At 40.0% G+C, this 25,296-nt stretch overlaps 2 protein-coding genes across 6 annotated transcripts in view; both read right to left on the reverse strand.

Moving 5' to 3' along the window:
- Nucleotides 1–25,296, reverse strand: part of LOC308101768 (CD209 antigen-like protein A) — a 170,865-nt gene that overhangs the window by 115,542 nt on the left and 30,027 nt on the right. The window lies entirely within an intron of this gene.
- Nucleotides 632–24,238, reverse strand: LOC308101766 (tetraspanin-5-like). Of its 5 annotated transcripts, XM_080451234.1 has the most exons (12): nucleotides 23,884–24,238; nucleotides 19,328–19,378; nucleotides 17,422–17,568; nucleotides 16,223–16,393; nucleotides 14,446–14,571; nucleotides 14,015–14,062; nucleotides 12,347–12,463; nucleotides 11,296–11,357; nucleotides 10,443–10,562; nucleotides 5,647–5,687; nucleotides 2,670–4,353; nucleotides 632–2,594 (listed from the first exon to the last, which is right to left on the reverse strand). In XM_080451234.1, the coding sequence occupies exons 1-9, from the start codon at nucleotides 23,965–23,967 to the stop codon at nucleotides 10,487–10,489; spliced, it is 882 nt and encodes a 293-aa protein (XP_080307360.1). In that variant the 5' UTR covers nucleotides 23,968–24,238; the 3' UTR covers nucleotides 632–2,594; nucleotides 2,670–4,353; nucleotides 5,647–5,687; nucleotides 10,443–10,486. The 5 variants fall into 5 exon arrangements, with proteins under 5 accessions (XP_080307360.1, XP_080307359.1, XP_080307358.1 ...); XM_080451233.1 differs by having other exon boundaries at nucleotides 632–4,350; XM_080451232.1 differs by having other exon boundaries at nucleotides 632–4,353.

Consider the following 25,296-nt stretch of genomic DNA (forward strand, 5'->3'; position numbering starts at 1 on the left):
CATATCAGTGGGTCAATATTACACAGGAAATGAGGGGAGAAATAAGGGAGGAGGTAGTTACAGTGGAATGCTGTTGTGAGTTTATCTCGTCATCTCCTCATCGAATTTCCTGGAGATGACACGCGGCCTAATGAGTTTCCTACGGGAGCTGACAAGGTCCATCTCTGCACCCTTCATCATTAAGCCTGAGTTATCGTTGCCGTCGGGGCGGAAAAACCTCTTATCTCCGTACTTTAACTTTAAATGAACACCCTACGTGATCATACTAGAGCGACACACAAAAGTGTCAAAAGTAGCAGATATACAAGCTTGCGCCGCGATTCGAGCTTGTCGATCGGCTATTTTTTGCTATTTTTTGTTTTATTTGAATCCTGAAAAGTAACAGTTTTATTTTTTTGGACTTGTGAGGTTTCCACCCGACAGAAACGATATACTTTGTCGTACAAAGGTGTCGCATACCGAAAATAAGTAGTTTTTACAAGCTTGTAGAACTGCTATTTTCGGTGTTCAAGAACATCATACGACGAGAGCACTTAGGCTTTTTACGTTACAAATGCTCCAAAGTGGAATGTAAAATGTAAAACCTCTAAGACTTGGCAACAATAGGATTGGACTTCTTTTTTTTTTACACACACAACACTTTGAAGGGACAACATGAGTAGTCAACAGTCAGTCAAGATCGAAATATGCTTTTGAAATACTTCACACTCCAAAGCACTATGAACAAACGACATACTGTAAATAAAATGCCCCATCAGGTGAAAAGAAAACGTTAAAATGTGAAATAAAATAAAACAAAGATTATCAAACACTTTCACCGGTAACGATACGATGTCTGGGCCGAATCCAACCTGAGTTCCAAAAATCTACTGTTTGTACATCAGCGATTTATTTCATGATACTGACGGCGAATACTGCACGAACAAACTGACACCGTTATGATGCTTGATGTGTAAAGGGCGATTCACACCAAGCACTGTAACCATAACGATTAACCACTTAAACCCTATATGTGATTGACCGGTGTCCCTCAGGGCTCTATACTAGTGTATTTTCTGTTTTCTGTTATTGTGGGGAAAGCTTTCGTTGAAAATAGTCGATCGACGAGCTCACAACGCGTCGTGCTTGATCTGCTATTTTCTGCTAAAGGTTTCCCCACAATACGAATGCTGGGGTTTACATGTTTAACTATATCGTTCGCCATTGTCGTCAATACAGTTGTGGTGTGGACTCTGCCATCCACTTGTTAGAACGATTTTTTAAACGATACCTTTTATACAGTGCTTAGTGTGAACGGCCCTTACATCTGGTTGACTCAGTAGTCTTTCAAGACAGATTTGCTGGTCACGATTTTCAAATGTTTACGTTTAACAGTCACTGGAAGCACTGAAAATCAGCAGAAAATTAAGTGAATGACACGTAAAAATATCCAACTGGAATTAACATTTTGTTGAAGCCTAGCTAGCAAGCTGCTTAGCAGAAATATATAAATTCAAAAGTACATTTCAAACAATGTTTTTAAAAATATAACAGATGACAGCTTCCTGTCTGCATTTTTTTCCGAGGCGGAATTGCAGACTCGCTGCAGCATTTGAAGATTGTGGAGGAGTATAAGCTGGCTCGAGAGACTATTGACCCCATTAACCTGACGCCGACAAGAACAGTGTCTCTACCAAGTGTCTACATTTCAAAAGTCAATATATTCAATATACTGGTCAGTGTTCAGTAGCTATGATGTATATCGTTGCTGTCGGGGCAGAAACCTCTCATCTCCATATTCTAACGTTTTGTGTTTTTTCTTTCCGTAAATTAACGCCCTATCTGATCATATTACAGCGTCACACAAAGGTATCAAAGGTAGCAGATCTGCAAGCTCGAAACGCGACGCGTTTTGAGCTTGTAGATCTGCTGCTTTTGATATACATTTATTTATTTATTGGACGTATGAGGTTTCCACCCGACTGAGACGATATCTATATGGCTGGACCGTGACGTCATTTCACTCAAGTCTTTACAACGAATGCCACAACGGATCAAATAACCATGGATCTACTCCACAATGGATCGAATGACCACGGATCTACTCATACTGTGTATGCATGTGTCTATGAAACAAGAGCAAAACATTTAATTCCCTTCCCATGTTATGTTCAGATCAGCAAGTGCAAGAAAGGAACAAAAAAAAGAATATTTTACAAACTTTCTAGCCCTACGACACGTCGTAGGGCATAAGGGAACCCGGTATTTCTCATAGAATAGTTATTCCATAACACATTCAGTAACTGTACAGTACTTTTTGTAGGACCTTGTGAAAGTGAAATCTTGCGTGCATCGATAATAAATTGACCTCCCAAGGATAATATGCTGTGTAGACTTAGGGATGTGCCTTTTTTTTTGTGTCATTTAATTCAGTAGTCTTTCATTTAGTCTTTATCTTTTGACATTTTATACATTAGCAATAAGCACATCGGAACCTTGTCCATCAGCAGAATTTGCAAAATATTGTCGCTGTCGGGACAGATCTAATCTTTTTATGTTTAAAATGTATAGTTTGATATTTGGCATTATGACAGTGTCGTGCGAAAGCAGCCAATCTACAAGCTCACAATGTAGATCAGCTATTTTTGACAATTGTTTTGCGTATAATGACATGCCATACATGGTGACACCCGGTTGAAAGTGGTTAAGTCTGTCTCTGGGTTTTATAAATATTGAACCAATAAAGTATTAACCAGAGCTTGTGACAAAATAATAACTACATTGGATCAAATGGAACATTTTAACGTTTTTTGGACTTACAAGATATGTCCACCCGACAGCGACAATATCCGGTGTGAAATGGTCATATTTGCGTGTGAAGGTGTTAATTTTGGAGATCCGATCGACGTTGAGTTTGTCTCAAATGCCTCTTCACAGAATCAGGCCTAACAACATCAAACCCAAAACCCTAAGCAAAGTCACCATCATGTTTACAATACTGTCCCTATTTAAATATTCACCCAAACCTCGCCATCTAGTGGCGAAGCATGGAAAGGCGGGCATGAACCTCTTATATACAAACATGTTCAGTTTCAAAGAAATCCCCCTTTTTTTTCCTCATCGGTTTTGCCTTCCCCACACCCATCCAGGTTGGTTAAATACACTTATCAAACTATTAAACCAGTTCTGGGATAACAGGCTACAAACAGAGCTTAATATTTCACAGTGAAAAATACCAATCTAATATCAAAAGCGTTTTTTTTTCTTTCAAAAGCCCTACACTTTTTTCCTACGTGTAGCTATCAAAAAGGTGGAGTGCTGTGATGATAGGCATGCAGTGCAACTACACCTATCCCTTGTAGTATTGATAAGACCGGTACATATTCAGACAACAATAATCGTATATGAAATATGACTGTGAATGAATCACTATTTAACCCATTCAATCGGGGAACGCATCTGTGTCATTTTAGATGTATTTGGCTATTCAGAAATAGCAGATATACGAGCTCATAGCGCGGCACCGAGTGCCGCGCTATGAGCTTGTAGATCTACTATTTTCTTTTAATCTTGAACATTTTTTCAATATATTCAAGTCTTTGAATATATATATTTTTAAAAGCCAACATTTGCAACTCAAATCTTTGCTTCTGGGGGGGGTCCCTGGAACAAAACATTTTGAGATGGGGGTCTGCGGCCAAATGCATATAAAAAACTCAGGAGTCCTGAGTTGATGTTGGCTATAGTCCACACTCTCGCATCGCATCATTATCGCAATCAGGTCGATGCTGTGTTTTAAGTGTGTCTGTGGGTTTTGACTAATATTTTAACCAATGAAAAGTATTAACAAGAGGTTTTGGACATGTGAAGATATCGTCGCAGATCTGCTATTGATCAAAATAGATCTGCAAGCTCGAAATGCAGCGCTAAGTGACGCGTTTCGAGCTTGTGGATCTGCTACTTCTGCTACCTACGAAATCAAAGACTGAAAAGTAACAGTTTTGGACATATGAGGATTCCACCCGACAAAGACGATATGATTATTGATGTCTGAATATTAATCGGGTCTATTGACACTACGACCTCCTCCTGCCAATTATCTATCCTTTACAATATTCACACACACAGTGTATTACACAGAAAAATGTCACGTATTAGTGCATTAAAAAATGTGCCTCTTCAGAGGAGAATTATGATCAGTGGAGTTCCTCTTCTGAACACTTTCCTAGATGATCAGTGGAGTCCTCTTCTTCTGAACACTTTTCCTCCGCCGCGCACACACACACACTACAACACTCCTGTCGTTTCCCACACGTCATCCATGGAGATGGAAGTTTAGTTTTGATGTGCAAGGAGTCATGCTGCAGAGACCTGCTGGGAAATGATCAAATAAACCAGATTATTATTATCCTACTACTCTAATTGAAATGCCCACGCTGTGGTGTACGTCCGGGGTTGGCCAGCACACGATCACTCCACTTGCCTCCAAACTTGCCACATACTATTTATCAGTGCTCTGGCTAATACCTAGGCTTCTTTCCCCACCTTCAATGTACTTACATACTGTACAGTTAATATAAAACGACATTATTTTTATTCAGGCACATTTTTAGCCACCTTTCTTTTTGAAAGGTGGCTGTAGGGTGACACATGCGCAGTAGGGTGGGGACCCTACTGCGCATGTGTGACATAGGCGCACTGCATGTGTGACATGGGCGCACACTGTTACCAAGGTTTCCGATGCTTAGCGGCAAACCACCTAATTTGGAGCACGATGCCAGCGTGAAATTGCCTTAAGGAAGGATGGGCAGGCGGCGAACCACATTGTCAAATCAGCCAGCCATATATGGCCATAAACGGTACAAGGACTGACAGATAGAGATCTCCATATATGGCCATATCAGTTGGATGATCACTGGTGCAACGTAGCTGTGAGGGCCGCGAAGCCTTATTATGAAAGGGTTTGCTCATGTAGCCAGTGGTGGACAAAGTACTCAACTCCAGTACTTGAGTAATATTTGACCAGGAGCATCTATACTTTGACTCAACTACAAGTGAAAGTTGCTCTGTCAGAAGTATATTTTCTTATTAATCTTAATGCCTTGCTGTCTTAGAATTTATATCTCTGCTGTCGGGTAGAAACCAGCTATGTCCAAAATATAAAATTTCCGGAAATTAAAAAACATGTTTTTAGAATAAAACAATACTGCCTCATCAAAGTTGGTACGGTGACTTAATGGTCAGATACTTGAATATATCCTTATATTATCATCACTTTACAGCTCAAGTGGAGTTAGCTTTTTGACAATTAATGTCGTCATTCTAATCAATGATGGAAATGAACAACTATCTCCACAGGTTGGAGTTTGGTGGTTTGACAGTTTGAGGATCCAATGGAGTTAGGAGGTTTAGTCAGAAGCGCTTTTTAGTACTTTTCATTTGTTCAATATTTGTAAAACCCACAGACAGACGTAAAGGGTGTTCAATAGCACTGATTTAAATACATAAAAAAGTTGGAGATAGCTGGTTTCTGCCCGACAGCAACAAATAACGATATACAAAATTCTACGATTTTGATATAAATGATAGTGAAAATAGCAGATCTAGCCGAGACGATATGAAATCTAATCAACCCTCCCCTTCCACAATAACAACAAAACACTTCACCTGTTAGAATGTGAAAGCTGCCACTGCATTAGGTGAAGAAGCTATGGAAAAGAAAGAAGTACAGTTTAATCCATGACAATCCATTTAATACATACAGTATTATTAGTATGTATTATTCACTAGGGCTAGGCAAAACTCACCACAATCCACACTATATATAACCTGCAATCCTTAAAGGACGACCTATCTTCATACAATTAATATATAATATATAATCACTAATGTTCATGACAAAAAATGGTACTTGTACTTGTTCTGTGTCTCAGAGAAGGGCTGTGGACAGTTCAGAACCTCGCCTACCAGTGACATCATCGTTAGGCAAGTTTTTATTTTCTTTTTTACAAGATCTGAAATGCTTTATTTAGATTTTTATGAACACGAGAACAATGGCATGCCATTATAGCGTCCTAATTTTTCAGGAATAGAAAGCCTGCCGTTTCTATTAGCTTGGCCTTGGATTCCCCATCGATAATGTCACTGGTAGGCGGGTTTCTGAACTGTCCACAGCCCTCCTCTGAGACACAGACACAAATGGTACCATACTATAATGAGCATTAGTGACGACCAATTATATAAAGATAGGTTGACAATGGGTGAAGTCGTCCTTTAAGTGTTATGTCCTACCTGGGATTCAAACCCGGATCTCCTGCATAGGAGACCAAACATCTACCCCTCTGCAGCTTTAAGAAAACCAACAACACTAATTGTTCAAGGAATATCTTAAATAATACAATTTAGGCATTTAGCAGACGCTGTTATCCAGAGTGACTTACAAGTTTGAGATCGGAATAAGCAGAGTAAGCAAGGTAAATAATCCCATAGAGTACAAATACATTTACAAATACATAACTACAGAACAAAAACATTTGTGTTTCACATATCTTTACATGGATAACCTGGCGAGAAGAATCATGGAATTCTCAAGGCATTTGAGGCATCAGTTAAATTTGTCAGGCAAAGACAGGAGGCATCACACTGCGTATAGTCTCGTGAGTCAGACTGTTGCCTCCCACAATGTTCAAATGCTTCTGTCTGTCTGTCTGTCTGTCTGTCTGTCTGTCTGTCTGTCTGTCTGTCTGTCATACAGTCTGGAGCAACAAAAGCTCTGTAAATGATCAGAGGATAAAGTGGATGTGACTCCTCCTCCTCCTCCCCACTTCCATTTCGTCTTTACAGTTGCATAACTGTGTCCTAATATAAATCAAAATCATCGAAGTATTATACAGTATAGCTTGCTGCTTATTAGAAACTGAAATTCTAAAATAAAATATATTTTCAAATATATTTTCGTGAATGGAAATGACGAACGGATGATAGCTTCCGTTCTCGGATTTCAGGAGGTGTAGTTCCAGATTCTATATAACATTCGGAGATTGTGGAATAGTAATATGACGACGCGAAACTACACTGCGTATGACGTAAGATCAAAATGGCCACTGTGTGAATTATGATCACTGGGTTAGCAAGGTCAGAGATTTAGAGACATAGGATTGTGTGTACAGCTGTGCACTGGAAGCAACTGTTCAATAACTGATTTAAAGTTCACATTCACACAGATCACTCTCGTTCAGAGGTTCTAAACCTTTTCTGGATCAAGACCCACTAGGAAAAAAGTGTTTGAAAAAAGTGCTTGCGGCCACTTAACCACTTAACTGTTAAGTGGTCAGATGGGTGGACCGCATGCATTCTCAGAGCATTTTGTGTTCTGGCTTGGATCAAAGGAACTAACATTAAGTTCCTATTTATTGGTATCACAATGAAAACTAATTGCTGTAAAGAAAACATGCCATGACAGTTTGTTTTACATTATTCTTTTATAAATATATATATATATATATATATATATATATATATATATATATATATATATATATATATATATATATATATATATATATATATATATATATATATATATATATATATATATATATATATATATTAATGTTATATTATCATTCAATCTGAATGTTTTGCCATATAGTTGGGGACCCACTTGCAACACGCAACACCCTCACGGCCCACCAGTGGGCCCCGGCCCATAGGTTGAGAACCACTGCTTTTAGTAGAACAAAGTGAAAGACAGAAAGCAACCAGGAAGTGGAAGACCAGACCCAAGAAAGAAAGCAGAATGAGGGGATTGTTTATAGTTCAGTCATGTGACAGAGAAAGTGTGAGAGCCTTTTTAACATTCACTGAAGCCCTCCACCTCCCATGATGCACTGCAGCAGAGGACTCTCCTCTCCAGTTCTGGACAGACACACTAAACAGCTTGTCCAGTCCAGTGCGTCCTCAGAGTTACTACAGGGGGTCCGCCAAATCTTTGTGTGAGATATATATATATATATATATATTATTTTAACATTATTTAATATTAATATTAATATTAATATTATATTATATAATATTATATTATTTTATATATATATATATATATATATATATATATATATATATATATATATATATATATATATATATATATATATATATATATATATATATATATATATTATTTTTTTTACATTAGTCACTTGAACCCTAGCATCCCTTCTCTGAGGAGAACTTTAACAAAAATAGCCGATCTACAAGCTCACAACGCCTACGATCTACAGCGGCTATTTTTTGGCAAAGAGGTAGGCCTAGGTGTAGAGGGAAAAAAGAGCAGACCAAGTAAAAAAAAGTTGAATCTGAAACACAATTTTATACAATACATCATCTCTCTCTCAGCAAGGGGGGTCCTTGGCCTGAAAAACATTGACGACCCCTGGTCCCTAGACTGGAATGTACATCAACTAAATTTCTAGAATAATTCATAATAAGTATAATTGTAGCTTAACTCTATAACTGCCAAAGACGTTTATAAACGTCTTTGAGAAATTAGCTGTTGCCTGCCAAAGACGTTTAAAAACGTCATGAAAAAAAAAAAAAAAAAAAAAAATTCTAAAAAGATTCTCTAATTATTTAGTATTGACACCCTTTCGATATTCCAAACGAATAAGGAGATAACAATTTCCAAAGATTTGCTGCTCCATCCACTTCAATGTTAAAATTGAAACGGACAAACAATTCACAATGTTTTTTGGTTTGAAACCACTGGTTTTGAGCTATTTTCAAACATCAAACAACACATGACAACAAGGTCAAATTGACCTCGTTGACATTTGTGAAACCACACCTGAATCTCATCTGTGATTAGAAATTTTCTGGGGATCAATCATACTTGAGAAAAATATTTTGTGGCTATGCGAAAAGGTACCAAAATCGGTCAAAACCCTGGCAGAGGCTACAGACTGTTCTGAAAAAACTCTGGCAGGGTAAGAGTTAAAGGGGCATGGAAACCTATAGGCTGAATTTGTAGCTTGTTTTCTAGTTGGTTAAAAGCATGGCAACACAGTCAGCTGCAGCTAATAACAGTGATATAATAATGGGTGTGTTACATTCATGTCGCGCTGCAAGCTTGTACATCTCCGTTTGTCTTATTTTTTACATTTTTAAAAAGTCTTGAAAGTGCTTGAATTATTTTTTTTATAATTTGGAATGTTTCAACACAAATCCTCTCTTATAGGGGTCCCTGGCACAAAACATTTTCAGATGGTGGTCCGTGGCTAAATACATTTTGGGCACGAAAAAGAACCACTGGTTTAGAAGGCATTTGTAGAATCAGCCTCAGATCTTAATGGGTTAAACTAAGCTAAGCCACAGTAGCTGTCTGCAGCCAGCATTACAATAAAAAAAAAAAGGTGGACGGACATATTTGTATGCTTTGCTGGCTGTGCACTGCCTGCAGTCCTTGATTGTTTGCCTGCGAGGTGCAGATTCCAGGAGAAAAACCGAATCAAAGTGATTGTCAGGTCATTAAAGTCGCCCTGAAATCACCCCATCCTCTGGTGCATCCTCTGGTACAATGAGGTCTATACATCACTGGACTAAAAACATACGTTGATAACCTCAGCAACATCCACGTGCACCTCCTGAGGCCATAGACAGGGTTCCTTGTTTCATGCAGTAATGTTTACAAACATCACTGCGTGTGTACACATTCACAGGGCAAGACTGCACAGCTGATTAGAGCAGTGAGCTGCAGCGCATGGTCACGTGACCTCAAGTTCAAGTGTGTCGCATTCCAGATAATGTATAATATATTCATAGATAAGAGCAGTGTTGGGCAGTTACAAGTTACTTTTAATATATTACTGTAATATTATTATTTTACCCAGTAACGTGTAAGGTATTACTCTGCCAAAACAGTAATATTATGCCATATTACTATGTAAAAAATAGTACATATTATATATTACTCAGGTTTTGTTTGCTGCCTTTTGAAAAAGTTTAGTTTAAAAGGTCAAGAGAGATTGCTGCTTTATTTGAATAGCCTTTTAGGCCGAGTGACTCATATTATTATTATTATTACTATTATTATTATTCCCAAAAAATGGATTCAGTTCTAAAAGGAGCTGGCTAAACAGATTGTGTTGTTGCATCTTTTTTTTCTTAATTTTTTGCGTCATTAAAATATTTTCCGTCCCTGAGAATGTCCGGGTGAAGTATTTTCTGGTCCCTGCCTGGGTTGTTGAAGTTGCTTACAGCTTCATCCGGCTGATAGTTAGGGGTTAAGTGTCTTGGTCAGGGACAGGGGAGACTTGAGAGTGAGCCTCCGAGGGTCGAACCAGCAACCTTCCGATTCTCGGACGACCTCTCTACACACTCGGCTATGGTCACTATTTTGCTAGCACATCACAGCAACATTCAAGACAACAACAAACAAGGAGAAAAATGGATCCTTGGCACCCTACCGGCCACATACACACACACACACACACCACCCCGTGTGTGTCCCTCATGCGTAGTAGGCGGCTGCTTTCTTGCTGCAGTGTGGTGGGGGTCGACCCATGGAGGACAGAGAGGGGGGCACCCTGATGATGAGCCATGGAGGAGGGGGAGGAGGAGGGAGAATGATGCATGAGATGAGTCGGCATTGGGATGGAACAGCTTATTCATCTCGTTGCTTGCCCGAAAAGTACAGATCACAATGAGCTCACGACGTGTTGTGAGCTTGTAGCTCTGTGCTTTCTGGCAAGCGACACCTTAGTGCAATGGAGTGTGAATTAAGCTTTATGCTCCCCTCCACCCACCCCCACCCCAGGCAATGTATGGAAAGCATAGCTGATAGGAGCCAAGACCAGTATTTCTCACTCCAGGCCTGGTAGTGAATGAATGTGACAGAAAGTACCAAGGAACCTAGACCAGTGTTTCTCAACTGTTTGCGTTTGGTGCAAAGGTGGGAGGCTGGGAGCCCAAAAGAGGGCCACAAGATGATCCAGCGACTAAGAACCGAGCAATGCGATCTTCATCGTGTTGTCTGGTGTATTTTGTGTTGGTACATCTTAATGAAACTAAACCTGGACATGGACTTCATGAAATGACTTGGCTTGTCCAAGAGGGACAAACGAGGCATAAGTGCGATATACCTTAACATCAATTTGCATAAAGCCAGTTCAACGGTAGATTAACAAAAACCTTTACTCGTGAGAAATAGTAGCTTGGTTGTTAACTATGATAATTCTGTTTCACATTTTCTTCTTGGAAAAATAAAATAACATGAACTTACTTATAAAGCTCAATAAAACAACATGACATTTTTCTTACCAGCTTGCTTGCACAGCTTCAATGTCGCTCACTAGATTTTGCGCCAAACATATCCCGAAAATCTGTGTGAAAAATGACAATATTAAACATTTTCAATCTCACACAACACACAGTGTCATTCACTTTCCTATTATGAATTGATTCACACTGTATGGAACCATAGTGTTTTATTGTCGTCTATTTAGTATTCAGTTACAGTTCTGATTATGAACAGTTACACTATGAAGTTTACTATCCAATAATAGACCTGACAGGTTTATTGTTGTTTGTTCTACCGCACCAAAAACAGCTGATTTATAAGCTCACAACACGTTGTAGCGTGATGTGTTGTGAGCTTATAGATTGGCTCTTTTCGGATACGACATCAGCGAGCAAAGAAGTATAAATCTGTCTTTAGAACGTTATAACCCTGACTTAACACCCTCCATTCCACGTGTGAAGTCAAGTAAGGAAAAAAATGTCCGCCATGTGAGTGTGGTCGGGAGAGCCTCTTTCTTTGGTGTTTCGACCAGGAGGGCGTGGTTTTGAGGCATAGTTTTTGTGAGGTTAAGGTTAGGGTTAGGTTTAGGCCAGTGGTCTGGGGACCACTAGTGGTCCTTGAGGGAGTTCAGGTGGTCCCCAGCTAATTGATGGAGAGTTGGTAACCAAATGGACCCTTATAGATCTTTAACTCTTTAGTGCGTAAAGTGAAACCGGTGCGTAAAGTGAAACCGGTTAATTTTACTCTCTCAATAATTAAATTATTGTTAAACATCTTCATTACTTAATTTACAAGAAGTCTACACAATTAGACAATGTAGAAGAATTGTTATTTTGATCAGCGTTTGCCTGTTGTCTCTACTATGGTACCACATCAATACAGCATGGAATTGTGGACCAAATACGAAATATTCTACGTTTTGGGTCTAAGAGTCTCAAGAATCTCATCAAACAGTGGTCTGTGGCTCAAATGCAGAATAAATAATGGACCTTGACATGAAAAGGGTTGAAAACCACTGGTTTAGGTATAACCACTATGGTCAGCGAGGGACCAGAGGTCCATCCTACACACCTGCAGCAGTGCAACACCGATGAAGATCCCCGCCACCAGCGTCAGGTTGTCCTGGAGCCACTTCTCAAACTGTGGCACGCAGCCCTTCACGTTGATGGAGTCCTTCTGCTCCGCGTCCTGCATGAAGCACAGCACCAGAGCTTAACAATGTTTCCTCTTCTTTTTTTTTACGGTACTTACCTTATTCATTAGGTATTCACTGCGAGTGAACCAGATACATTTTATTATTGTATTAAAGGTATAGTTGGCAACATTAAGCCTATATTTGAAAAATACCTCTATATATATATTTTGCATTTTTTCCCCTCTATCAGCCACTATATAATGATGCTGGGGTGTTTTCCTGCATTGAAAAACACTCCTCTTTCTGAAATCCGTATTTTCCCTACTATTTAGGTTACACATCCGGGTATCCGGTCCGTAAATTAACGCACGCATGTGCGCATCCGTGCGCGTCCGTGTCCGTGTGGACTTTTTACTTTCGGTTTTAAAATGCTCTCAAACTTCGTTTTTGATGCACATAATTTACTTTTCAGACGGCGTTTGGATAGATTTAGTTGTTTAACTTCATATATGTGGTCAATTTGTCATGAAAGAGCCTATTTTTTAAAAAAAATTCAGAGAACCGGCAGGGGCGGGCAGTTCCGCGAATTGTATCCGAATAAAGTAACCTATATTCGGCATGGACGGTTTAGAAGTCTCCTTAACTCTATGGAAGTCCTCCGTGCGACACCCCCTGGTGGTCGGGGAAACGAACTGCTGGATTTTTTTCCTTTGTTTATCTCTGAATCGCCTACAATCCCTTTAAGTACAATGTATGCATAAAAAGTATGCTTAAAAATAAAGATGTTCCAATATACATTTTTCCTCCCCAATACCTGTGAGCTTGCATATGGCTCAGGTTAAACACGTTGTAAAACATGAGCATAATCACACAGGGACATTTTTATTAGCAACATTAGTGCCACCACACAAAACTAAACTTGCATGTACACCAGTGATTCACAACCTGGGGGCCACGAGGGTATTACAAGTCACCCCCCAAAACAATTGGCAAAACAATAAGATTTTAATTAATAATATAACACTAGTCCATACCCGAGGACGTGCTCTCTCTCTCCCACAAGCATGAGAAGTTGATGTTTACACTGTTTCAGCAAGCTATGTGTGCTAATAACACAACCTGGATTCGAACATTGCACGTGTGAATCTGCGTGCTAGTGCTCTGAAGATGGTATCCAAAGCGCCCTCCCGCTCATAAAACGCAAAAATGTTTGTGTTGGGTGCTTCGGGCCAAGCTGGAGGGTGTAAGTATTGCCAAATTGCTGACATTTTGCTAGCTGTGCCTAACATTACACTAGCACTGCACATAATGTTGTGTGCCTGTGTAGCGTAAATGAGCTATCATCAGGTGATAAACTATGTGAAATCGGATCAGGGCATATAGACTTGCGTACTCGCTGACACCCGATCCAGCATTATGAGTTGTATCAGGGGTATTTAAGATACTGGAATCAGAACAACTCTATTTCTAAAACCCTCCAAAGGCAAATGTGTTCATTTACTAAGCCAGCTTGTTTCAGAAGCTGTATTTACACAGAGTAAATAGACTAGAAATGAATTCTCCTGAAATTAGTGTTTTAAGGTTTTCATTCGCAAGATACTCACCGGTTTTGCTCGTACGTCGTAACCACACTGTGTGTTTATCACGTCCTCCTGTTGACAAGGACAAGTAGACACATTTGATTCAAGAAGAAACAAAGACAATCCACCATCCACAAAATGTAAACGACTAGACAGACGGGTAGATACATGACAAGGGAACGGGGGAGAAAGCGGTATAGTCTTCTAATTGCTGTGTTGTGTTTTGCCTTTTTCTAAGAACATGTTTTGATTCCTTCTTTGACACAAAGAAAGCCAGTGAGAGACAAAGAGAAGGAAAGATAGAGCCTTGAAGCAAGGCTGAAAGGAAGAGAGCATGTAACCGTGCATGTGTGCATGCTTGCGTGTGTGTGTGTGTGTGCGTGCGTGCGTGCATGCGACTATGCGTGTGTGTGTGCATGCATAAATGCATGTGTGTGTAGCCCTAGGTTCCGCACCGCTGGGTCTTTGGTGCAGCAGGAGAACGGGACCCCACACTTCTCTCTGCTGGGGTTCCCGTCAGTGCAGTTAAAATAAATGTTGAGATTCCAGTCGTCTGCACCGAACGCCCCGCAGCACTCCCACTGCAAGAAATACACAGAATAATTTAAATATACAAAGAGGTGACAATCTCAATCATAAACAAAATAAACAAAACAGGCCGTGCATTTAATAATTGTATACTTTCAAAAGGTTTCCAAAATAGCCGATCTACGAGCTCACAACGCATCACATTAAGAATCACTTTACTTGTCATTTTACCCATGTACTTACATACACAAAGATATTACTACAAGCGCACATTATTGTGAGCTTGTAGATCGGCTATTTTTGCTTTTCCGACGACTATGTGTGATTATCTCACATAATTCCCTACAGTTGGGTTTGATAACACAAAACACATCCATACAGACATGGTTGGAATGCTGTGTTTGTCATACATTTTTTATCCCCTTTCAATCTACCCTTTTCTGTCTCTTTCCATTGTGTTATGTAATAAAAACAGGCTACGCTGACATGCTGGCATGATGGAGTATATGCATTAAGCTGACTTAACACTGCACGGTGAAACAGCTCTCAAAGGCTTTTAGAATACAAACGCAAACGAAGCAGATTATGCCACTATAGAAAACCACAAAACATTTTTTTTAGTTTAATCCATTAAGGCCTGAGGTTCCGATTCTACAAAAATGTCTTCTAAATCCTAACAGTTTTTTTTAAACGTATGTTGCTATGTCAGTGGTTTTCTAACTTTTTAATGTCAAGGACCCCAAAATGTATATGTATTTGGCCGCGGACCCCCGTCTCAAAATATTTAGTTTCACGGACCCCCCCAGAAGCAAAGATTTGAGTTACAAATGTTCGCTTTAAAAATATATATATTCAAAGATTTGCACACATTGATTTTTCAAAAATAGCAGATCTACAAGCTCATAGCGCGGTACTCGGTGCCACACTATGAGCTTGTAGATCTGCTAATGGGCTCTCTTAATGGGTTAAAGAAAAATGTCAACATGATGTCGATTTAGCTATTTGTATTATGGATGAAAACCCGGATCTTAGCTTTACTGGGTTCTGAGATGTTCTACAGTACAGTATATTGGCATAATCAGCTTTGTTTTGTGTTCCTTTATGTGCTAAAAGAGCTCTTTCACCATACAATGTAAGTCAATGAGGAGGAGATGTTTGAATTGTTAATGCATCTCGCCAGTTGGACTCGATACATCACGACACAAGCTAAGTACACAACCCACAACTCTACCAAAGTGTCCTTGTGCTTTAAAAGCTATATGTGGATGTATTTTTTATTTTATGTTATACAGTATTAGTTTTCATTAAAAAAATGATCAATATCAGTGTTTCTCAGGGTCAGGGGTCCTTGAGGGGATTCCAGGGGGTCCCCAGCAAAATGACTGATAGTTGGGAACCAAATGAACCCTTACAGGTCTTTAACTCTGACAATATACAAATGGAACCAAATGGACCTTTTACAGGTCTGTAACTCAGAATGTACAAATGGAACCAAATGGACCCTTTACGGGTCCATTTGGTTCCATGTGCTCAAGAGTTATGTGGGTCCATGGCCTAATGCATATCCAACTGGGGATCCTTGAAATTAAAAAGTTTAAGAACCACTCATCTATATCATAAAACCTTTTAGCCTTATTGGTCGAGCCAAACCCCTGTGGCCAGTGCCTCACTGATGACCAATGCTGCTGTGTTGTGTGAACGTACGTATTCCTGAGTGAAGTCGATGAGGTTCTGCAGATCGATGTCGTCCCGGTACGCCCGGATGTTGTTGTTGATGAACAGGTTGAGCTGGTCTTTGATCCAGTCCTTGAACACGAAGGCCAGGATGCCCGTCGTCAGCTCCAGGAAGAAGATGATGCCCAGGAACACAGAGAACTGGGGAAGAGAACCAACACAATTTAAGCAGCTCTTTATCCATTAAATCTGGGAACGCATCTGTGTCATTTTAAGATTTCTTTGGGCTATTCAAAAATAGCAGATCTATTCATCAAGCTCATAGCGCGGCACCGAGTGCCGCGCTATGAGCTTGTAGATCTGCTTGTAGATCTATGAGCTTGTAGAATCCCCAGAAGCAAAGATTTGAGTTACAAATGTTTCGCTTTAAAAAATACATTCAAAGATTTGCAAACATTTTCACGATTAAAATAAATAGATAGCAGATCTACAAGTAGTGCGGAACTCGAGCTTGTAGATCTGCTATTTTTGAATAGCCAAAGAAATCAAAAAATGACACAGATGCGTTCCCGGTCTTAATGGGTTAATCCAGAGCTATTTACAGTAAGCAAGGTGAACACAACGTAATACATAAAATTCATAGAGATGGTAATCTAGGATCATCGGTAGACCAAGAACCTATCATCAGTCTAAACAGTATAATATCACAAAATAAATAATGTGTACAATGAAACTATATAAACTATAGGATGCCAGTTCAACAAACCTGGCATCTATTAAATTGGAAACAAACAATTAGCTGGTGAAAACTATACATCATCAGAAAAATGTCTTTGGACAGTCCTTGACATAAAGGACCATAGCACTGCCAATACCAATCATTATAATCACAACTATGGCCATATGGTACATAAACACAGACCATTTTGTCCACTAATTGCATTTTTATAATTTTTGGTGGGTTTGTTTTTGGGTTTGTTTATCTTTGGACAGTCCTTGACATAAAGGACCATAGCACTGCCAATACCAATCATTATAATCACAACTATGGCCATATGGTACATAAACACAGACCATTTTGTCCACTAATTGCATTTTTATAATTTTTGGTGGGTTTGTTTTTGGGTTTGTTTATCTTTGGACAGTCCTTGACATAAAGGACCATAGCACTGCCAATACCAATCATTATCTAATCACAACTATGCCCATATGGTACATGGTGTACTTACGAATTTGAGCAGAAAGGTGTTCTCCCGCAGGGCGCCAATGCATCCTGCGAAGCCCAGAATAAACATCACCCCCCCGACCACCATGAAGAGCCACACGGGATCCAAACCCCCCAGGTCGGTTATGGACGAGATGTTGGACAGCACACCCTGGTGGAGGGAAGACCAAAGAAAATAAAGAAAAAAGATGAACCAACTCACCATGACATCACCGCTAAACACAAATGTATTTGCCGGCAGTGTCGAGATCAACAAGCTGAAAACGCGGTGCAAAATTGAGCTTGTAGATCTGCTACTTTTGCAATTTTTGATTAATATTCAGACAACAATAATCTATATGAATATGAAATATGAATATTAATGGATCACTACTTAAGACACATTGCGGCGTGAAAGCGGAGCGACAGTGGAGCTAACAACAGTGGAGGGCAGTGATTCAGGAGTCCTGAGTTGATGTTGGCTAGTCCGCGCTCTCGCATCACATCATTATAGTATCAGGTTGACGCGGTATTTAAAGGACGACTGCACCCATTTTCAACCTATCTTCATATAATTGGTCCTCACTAATGCTCATGGTAAAATTGTTTGTTGGTAATATTTGTCTGTGTCTGTGTCTCAGGGGAGGGCTGTGGACACTTCAGAAACCTACAAGTGACATCATCGAAGGCAAGTTTCTTTTTCTTTCAAAAGATATTTCAATTAATTTTTTATTTTTTATTATAGCAAGAACAATGGCTTCCATTATAGCATGCTAACTTTGCAGGGATAGAAAGTGTGCAGTTTCTATTAACTTGGATTCCCCATTGATGATGTCACTGGTCGGCGGGTTCTGAACTGTCCACAGCCTTCCTCTGAGACACAGACCGTGTACACACATTTTTTTTATTATAATGAGCATTAGTGAGGGCCAATTATATGAAGATAGGTTGAAAATTGGTGAAGTTGTCCTTTAAGTGTGTCTGTGTTTTTTTTTATAAATATTTAACCAATGAAAAGTATTAACATTAACAATAGGTTTTGGACAGACCATGTGAAGATACCGTCGCAGATCTGCTACTGATCTGCAAGCTCGAAAGTTTTGAGCCTGCCAATCCGCTACTTTTGCTATTTTTGAATAGATATATTGACATATGAGGACATATGAGGTTTCCACCCGACAGAGACGATTTCTAGGTTGAGCTTCAGAAATTTCGAGTTGTATTCTACTTCTGTTGTGACTTGTGTGAACATAACTGTGTAAGACAAACTAAGTCATTCTACACAGAATGTGATTGAATGAGTGAAAAAAACAACCTCAAACCAATCTAATTTTGGATGATACGATTGAATGATTCAGGGTCACTCATTGTAAGTACTCTCTCTCCCTTTCACCGCCTCTCTCTTTCACACAGACAGACACACACACACACACACACACACACACACACACACACACACACACACACACACACACACACACACACACACACACACACACACACACACACACACATGTCTTACATTGTTATCCTCCTGATTAATTGTTGTTCAGGTGAAATTAAATAAAACAATAAGTTATTTTGACCTTATTGACACTTGTGCTTGATTCTCAGTGTTACTTTCTTCAGCAAAGAGGACAATTTGACTGTAGAAGCAACATTAGTGTTGTTGTAACTGGGTTGTGCCAATTGGTGTAGCCAGTATTATTCATAAGAATATGGTGATAAACAGGAAAACTGTGGAATAATGAAATGTGGAATACAACAATCCTCTATTGCAGTGTAATAAAATGTTTTATTTAACAATTTTCAATTGATTTGTTATCAATAAAGCCTTAGTGTGTTGCCATTTATTTGGGGGCCAACTTGCAATATCTCACAATCGCTGCATTGTAGTTTTGTCCACATGCTTGATGTCTCTCTCTACTCACCTTCTCACTCCATGCCCACAGTCCGATGCCAACCAACGCCATGCCCAGCAACTGAAAGATAACATATAACATTCACATGTCATATAACTGTAATCTTTAAAAAGCAGACTTAACACCCTCCTATCCTCGCTCTCAGGCATGTGATAATGCGCTGTGTGTGTGTGTGCGTGTGCGTGTGCGTGTGCGTACGTTAGATGTGTCCACAGTACAGCATGGTGAATCTGGAGAGAGTTCCAGAGGGTGGGGGGTGCCACACTGAAAGCTCTGTCTCCAAATGTTCACAAGCTTGTTGCCTGATGTGGCAGGGCCTGACATCCATATGACCATGATACTGACCATGATACTGAAAATACTGACCATGATACTGACATGATACTGACCATGATACTGACATGATACTGACCATGATACTGACATGATACTGACCATGATACTGACATGATACTGACCATGATACTGACCATGATACTGACATGATACTGACCATGATACTGACATGATACTGACCATGATACTGACCATGATACTGACATGATACTGACCATGATACTGACCATGATACTGACCATGATACTGACATGATACTGACCATGATGCTGACATGATACTGACCATGATACTGACATGACACTGATATGATACTGACCATGATACTGACCATGGTACTGACATGACACTGATATGATACTGACCATGATACTGACCATGGTACTGACCATGATACTGACATGATACTGACCATGATACTGACATGACACTGATATGATACTGACCATGATACTGACCATGGTACTGACCATGATACTGACATGATACTGATATGATACTGACCATGATACTGACCATGGTACTGACCATGATACTGACCATAAAACTGACATGATACTGACCATAATTCTGACATGATACTGAGTCTGACCATGATACTGACATGATACTGTCATGATACTGGATATGATATTGACATAATACTGACCGTGATACTGACACAATACTGACACAATACCGACCATGATACTGACATGATAGTGACCATAATACTGACATGATACTGACATGATACTGACCATAATACTGACCTGATAATGACCATAATTCTGACATGATACTGACCATATTGTGTGTGTGTGTGTGTGTGTGTGTGTGTGTGTGTGTGTGTGTGTGTGTGTGTGTGTGTGTGTGTGTGTGTGTGTGTGTGTGTGTGTGTGTGTGTGTGTGTGTGTGTGTGTGTGTGTTGGGGGGGGGGGGGGGGCTAAGGGCACTGCTGGTTATTGGATAGGGGGGCATTGGCCCAAAAAAGGGTTCAGAAACACTGCTATGGAGTGTTCAGTAACAGGGGTCTGTCTCCTTGTGGTTGATGTTCTGTCAAAGCGTGGTGTGGTGGGTGAGAACCCTGGCAGCTGAGTTCGGCATATACTCTTATTATTAGTTGTTCTCTGCCTACATTTCACATTATGCTCATGTGTGTCTTGTTCAGAGAACAATGATTGTATATATTCACAAGTCACGACCTTGTTGGGATACACGTTATGGCAGTGGTTCTCAAACCTTTTCATGTCGAGGATCCCAACAAATATATGTATTTGGCCACGGACCCCCACCTGAAAATAATTTGTGGCAGGGAAGCACCCCCCCCCCCCATAAGAGAAGATTTGTGTTATCATAATCATTCCAAATTCCAAAAAAACACATGGTTAACACGTTATGAAATTGTTATTTTTGAATAGCTGAATTATGAAATGGGGTTAAAGTGGTTAAAGTGATTGTGATGACCCCTGCATTATGGAATGCACTGTATGTGTGAAACCAAATCAATGAGTTTGACTCTGACTTGTGACCATGTGGGATCTGAATCGATGATGATGCTCGACCGTCGACAGTATTGGCTTTGTTCTGTGTTGTTGTGTCTGCATCCATTTCACTTCACACGCGCTGTCACAATGCACTCACCAACAACAAGAGCAGTTTGGTTTGGAGTTAAAGAGTTTTCAAAGAGACATAGACCTGATTTGTTTAGCAGAGGGGGTCTGAAGCCTGATTTAGAGAAGATAGTTTTATTGTCAATGTACACAAGGCAATTGATTAGTCTTTTTTACATGTCCCTCCTCAGTTACACGTACACATTATGTACTGTATTTCTTCAGAGACGTCAGAGCGCAGGGTCATTTATACTCTGAAAATATCAGATCCACAAGCTCGAAAGATCTGATATGTTCAGTGTGTGACACGGCGCACAACCATGTATAAATCAGGCATATGGATGGTGAAGTCAGTCGTTCCGTTGCTATCAACGAAAATTAAAGAAAAGAAAAGTGTGTCGAAAACTATGCTACCTGGAGGCAGCGGCGGACTGGCCATTTGGCGTACCGGGCAAATGCCCGGTGGGCCGCTGGGCCAGTGGGCCACTGGGCCACCCAAAAACAAAATAAGAAAAAACGCTCCGGTTTTAGGATTATTACGATCATTTCTGGGTCGCGGGGCCCAATTATTAGTTACGATAATGTTTGGGCTGGGATGCTTTCCAGCAGGGGCCTCAGTGCGGCTGCAGAGTTCATGTGCAGCCCAGGTCTGAAACAGTGAAACGCTCCCCCCCCCCCCCCCCCCCCCGCTCCCCCCCCCGTTGACAAAACGGCCTGGGGGGTGGTGGGCCGGTTCGGACCAAAATGCCAGGGCTGAATTTTGGTCCCAGTCCGGCCCTGCCTGGAGGATACTGACCATGATACTGACCATGATACTGACATGATACTGGCCATGATACTGACCATGATACTGACCATGATACTGACATGATACTGACCATGATACTGACCATGATACTGACCATGATACTGGCCATGATACTGGCCATGATACTGACACGATACTGACACGATAATGACATAATACTGACCATGATACTGACCATGATACTGACCATGTTAATGACCATGATACTGATATGATACTGAGCATGTTAATGATCATGATACTGACCATGATACTGACATGATGCTGACCATGATAATGACCATGTTAATGACTATGATAAGTATCATGGTATCACAGTCCTGTCACAGGGATGTTACCATGGTATCATGTTATCTGACCATGGATGCTACCCATGGTAAAGCGCCACCGTCAGCCCATAATGTCCACTTGCACACACACAAAATATCTCAAAATATAATAGGTATGGATTGATAGATTGCTATAAAACATGCCAAGTGCATTGACGCTCCCTGGAACCCTAACTCTTTAGTCTCTGTCAGGTGGAAACCTCATATGTCCAAAACTGCTACTTTTCTAGATAAAAATGAAAGAACAGCAAAAGTAGCAGATCGACAAGTTCAAAACGCGTCGCTTGGCGCCACGTTTTGAGCTTGTAGATCTGCTACTTTTGATGCTTTTGTGTGACGCTGTAGTATGATCAAGTAGGGCGTTAATTTACAAAAAGACACAAAAAGTGAAAAGATGGAGGTAAGAGGTTTCTGCCCGACAGCGACTATTTAATAAGTGACCCCAGCACCTTTCTTCTAGCACCGTCCTCAGCCCAAAAAGTCCACTTGTTTCCTGTTTCACTTTGTAGCTGCAAGCTCACAAAGCGTCGCAATGCGCCGTATTGTGAGCTTGCAGATCAGCTATTTCAGCTGAATGTTGGCCCCCAGAATAGGGTACTAGGGGGATCATGTGGTTAATGATGATTCAAACCACTTTGGCCTGGTTGGTTGGGTGTAAGAAGCAGCACGGCCTCTAGGGCCTGCTAGAGGGCCATATGGACTCTTAGTCTTTGTTGTATGATTATTATTATGTATTTAATGGCAACCGTTCTCATTTTGATCAAAGGCCTATATAGCCCTCTTACTGTATATGTTGTCATGTGCTGGTGTTGTGATGTTGAATGTGTGCGGTTTGCATTATACCGTAGCTAAGCTTTGGGTTGTCATTAGTGTAGCAACAAGAAGAAAGCCGATTAGGGGCTAGTAGGCTACAATGATCCCACCACCACCCACAGAATAATATAAGGCTTGGGCATCACTAATAAAAGCCAAAATGTAATAAAAAAAAACACAAAATGTATGAATGCAGCATCACAGCTTTTAGGCCTATTTATAGCAACATACGTTTTTCAAAAAAACTGTTAGGATTCAGAACAGTGGTTTAGAACAGAGGTCCTAAAAAAATAGCAAATAACAGATGTACAAGCTCACAGCGCCGCATGAAGCTTGCACATCTGCTATGTTTGAACATTTTAGAAAAACGAATCCAAGATCATTATAGATTCAAGAAATCTAAATAATAGCATTTGTGTGTGGTGGATTTGGGGCCTAATGATAATAACAACGTCACCCCACCATTATATTGACCACTATAATCTGTGATGAATACTATTGCCTATAAAGTCTAAAACCTCAAGCTTATTTTATTAGATTTTTTTGTTTTTTATTAGATTTTTTTCCCAGTATTGTAATTTTGTCTCTGTTATTTGTAATTGTAAATGTTGATATTTTGTCAATAAAAAATAAAAAAAATAGATAAAAAGAATGCACTGACATAGAAGAATATATTGACCTACTTACCCAGAACAGAATGTTGAATCCGAAGATGAAGTATTTAATGCAACAGCTGACCTCATGACCCTTGTAGTAATTATTCCCAGACATGGTTGTTGGATCATAACGGTCGGCAGGACCGTTATTTTTCCCTTTACAATAAAAAAAATAACGGTCACGGTGACGTCACGGCTTTGTGGTGATGGTGGGCTTTTATTATATAAAAGAAACAGGCTCAAGCTGTATCATTCATCCGTTTATTTCCCTGCACAATAATGATAAGGTGCAGGTCGTCGCTCGGATGAATTGCGACCGCATCGTGTTTGTTTGAGAGGCGCGCACGAGCAATACGAGCACGATCTGTGAGTCCAAAACCATGAAATAATCCCACACACACACACTGCTGCGTCGTCTCCAGTGTTGCCGGATTCTGCGAGAGAAATAAGCAACCAGGTCTATGAAAACCAGTGGTGGTGGAAGAAGTAGGCTACTCACATTCTGTACTTAAGTAAAAGTATCGATACTGCAATGTAAGAAACACTCTGTTACAAGTACAAGTCCGGTATTCAGAATTTTCCTAAGTAAAAGTAGCCTCGGTCCCAGGCCCAGCCTCACTCATCTGCAGTAAAAGTACAAAGTATTGGCATCAAAATGTACTTAAAGTACCACAAGTAAAAGTAGGCTACTCATTATGCAGAATGTCCCATTTCACAAGTTTTCAAATGTATAAAATGTATACACATCTTTTGAAAATAGCAGATCTACAAGCTCACAACGCATTGTGAGTGTGCGATCAGCTAATTGTCAAAAGATGTTTTAATTATTTTTTGAATTCCGTACTTTTACTTGTAACAGAGTATTTCTAAATTGCAGTATTGATACGTTTACTTAAGTGAAAAATGTGAATACTTTTTCCACCACTGCCATTAACTTACAAGCGACTTTACAGAAAAACAAGCCAAAAGTCGCTTATAATAAGCAGACATGGCAACACTGGTCGTCTCTCTGCAAGATTGCAAGCACGGGGGCGGGGCGAAGAAAGGGGGCGGGGTGACGACAAGGCTGTGACGTAACTTGATGCTTAACTGTCACGGATTGGCCAGAACTTCATTTATACAGTCTATGGCCAGAACTCGGGTTGAGTGACTCGGACCTCGACCAATTGGATTTATGGAACGGTTAGGGCACTTCCGGTCATTCTGTGCATAGTAATAAAACCATTGCGTTAAAAATGAGAATAAAACCATGAACATAAATGAATAATATTATATATTTATATTTCAACATTTACAGAGTAAAAGTACAAAAGTATTGGTATCAAAAAGTACTTAAAGTACCAAAATTAAAAGCACTCATTATGCAGAATGTCCCATTTCACAAGTTTTAATGTATGAAATGTATAAAAATCTTTTGAAAATAGCAGATCTACAAGCTCACAAT

The sequence above is a fragment of the Gymnoscopelus braueri genome, assembly GCF_963280865.1.
Source record: "Gymnoscopelus braueri genome assembly, chromosome: 15".
NCBI classification, from domain to species: domain Eukaryota; kingdom Metazoa; phylum Chordata; class Actinopteri; order Myctophiformes; family Myctophidae; genus Gymnoscopelus; species Gymnoscopelus braueri.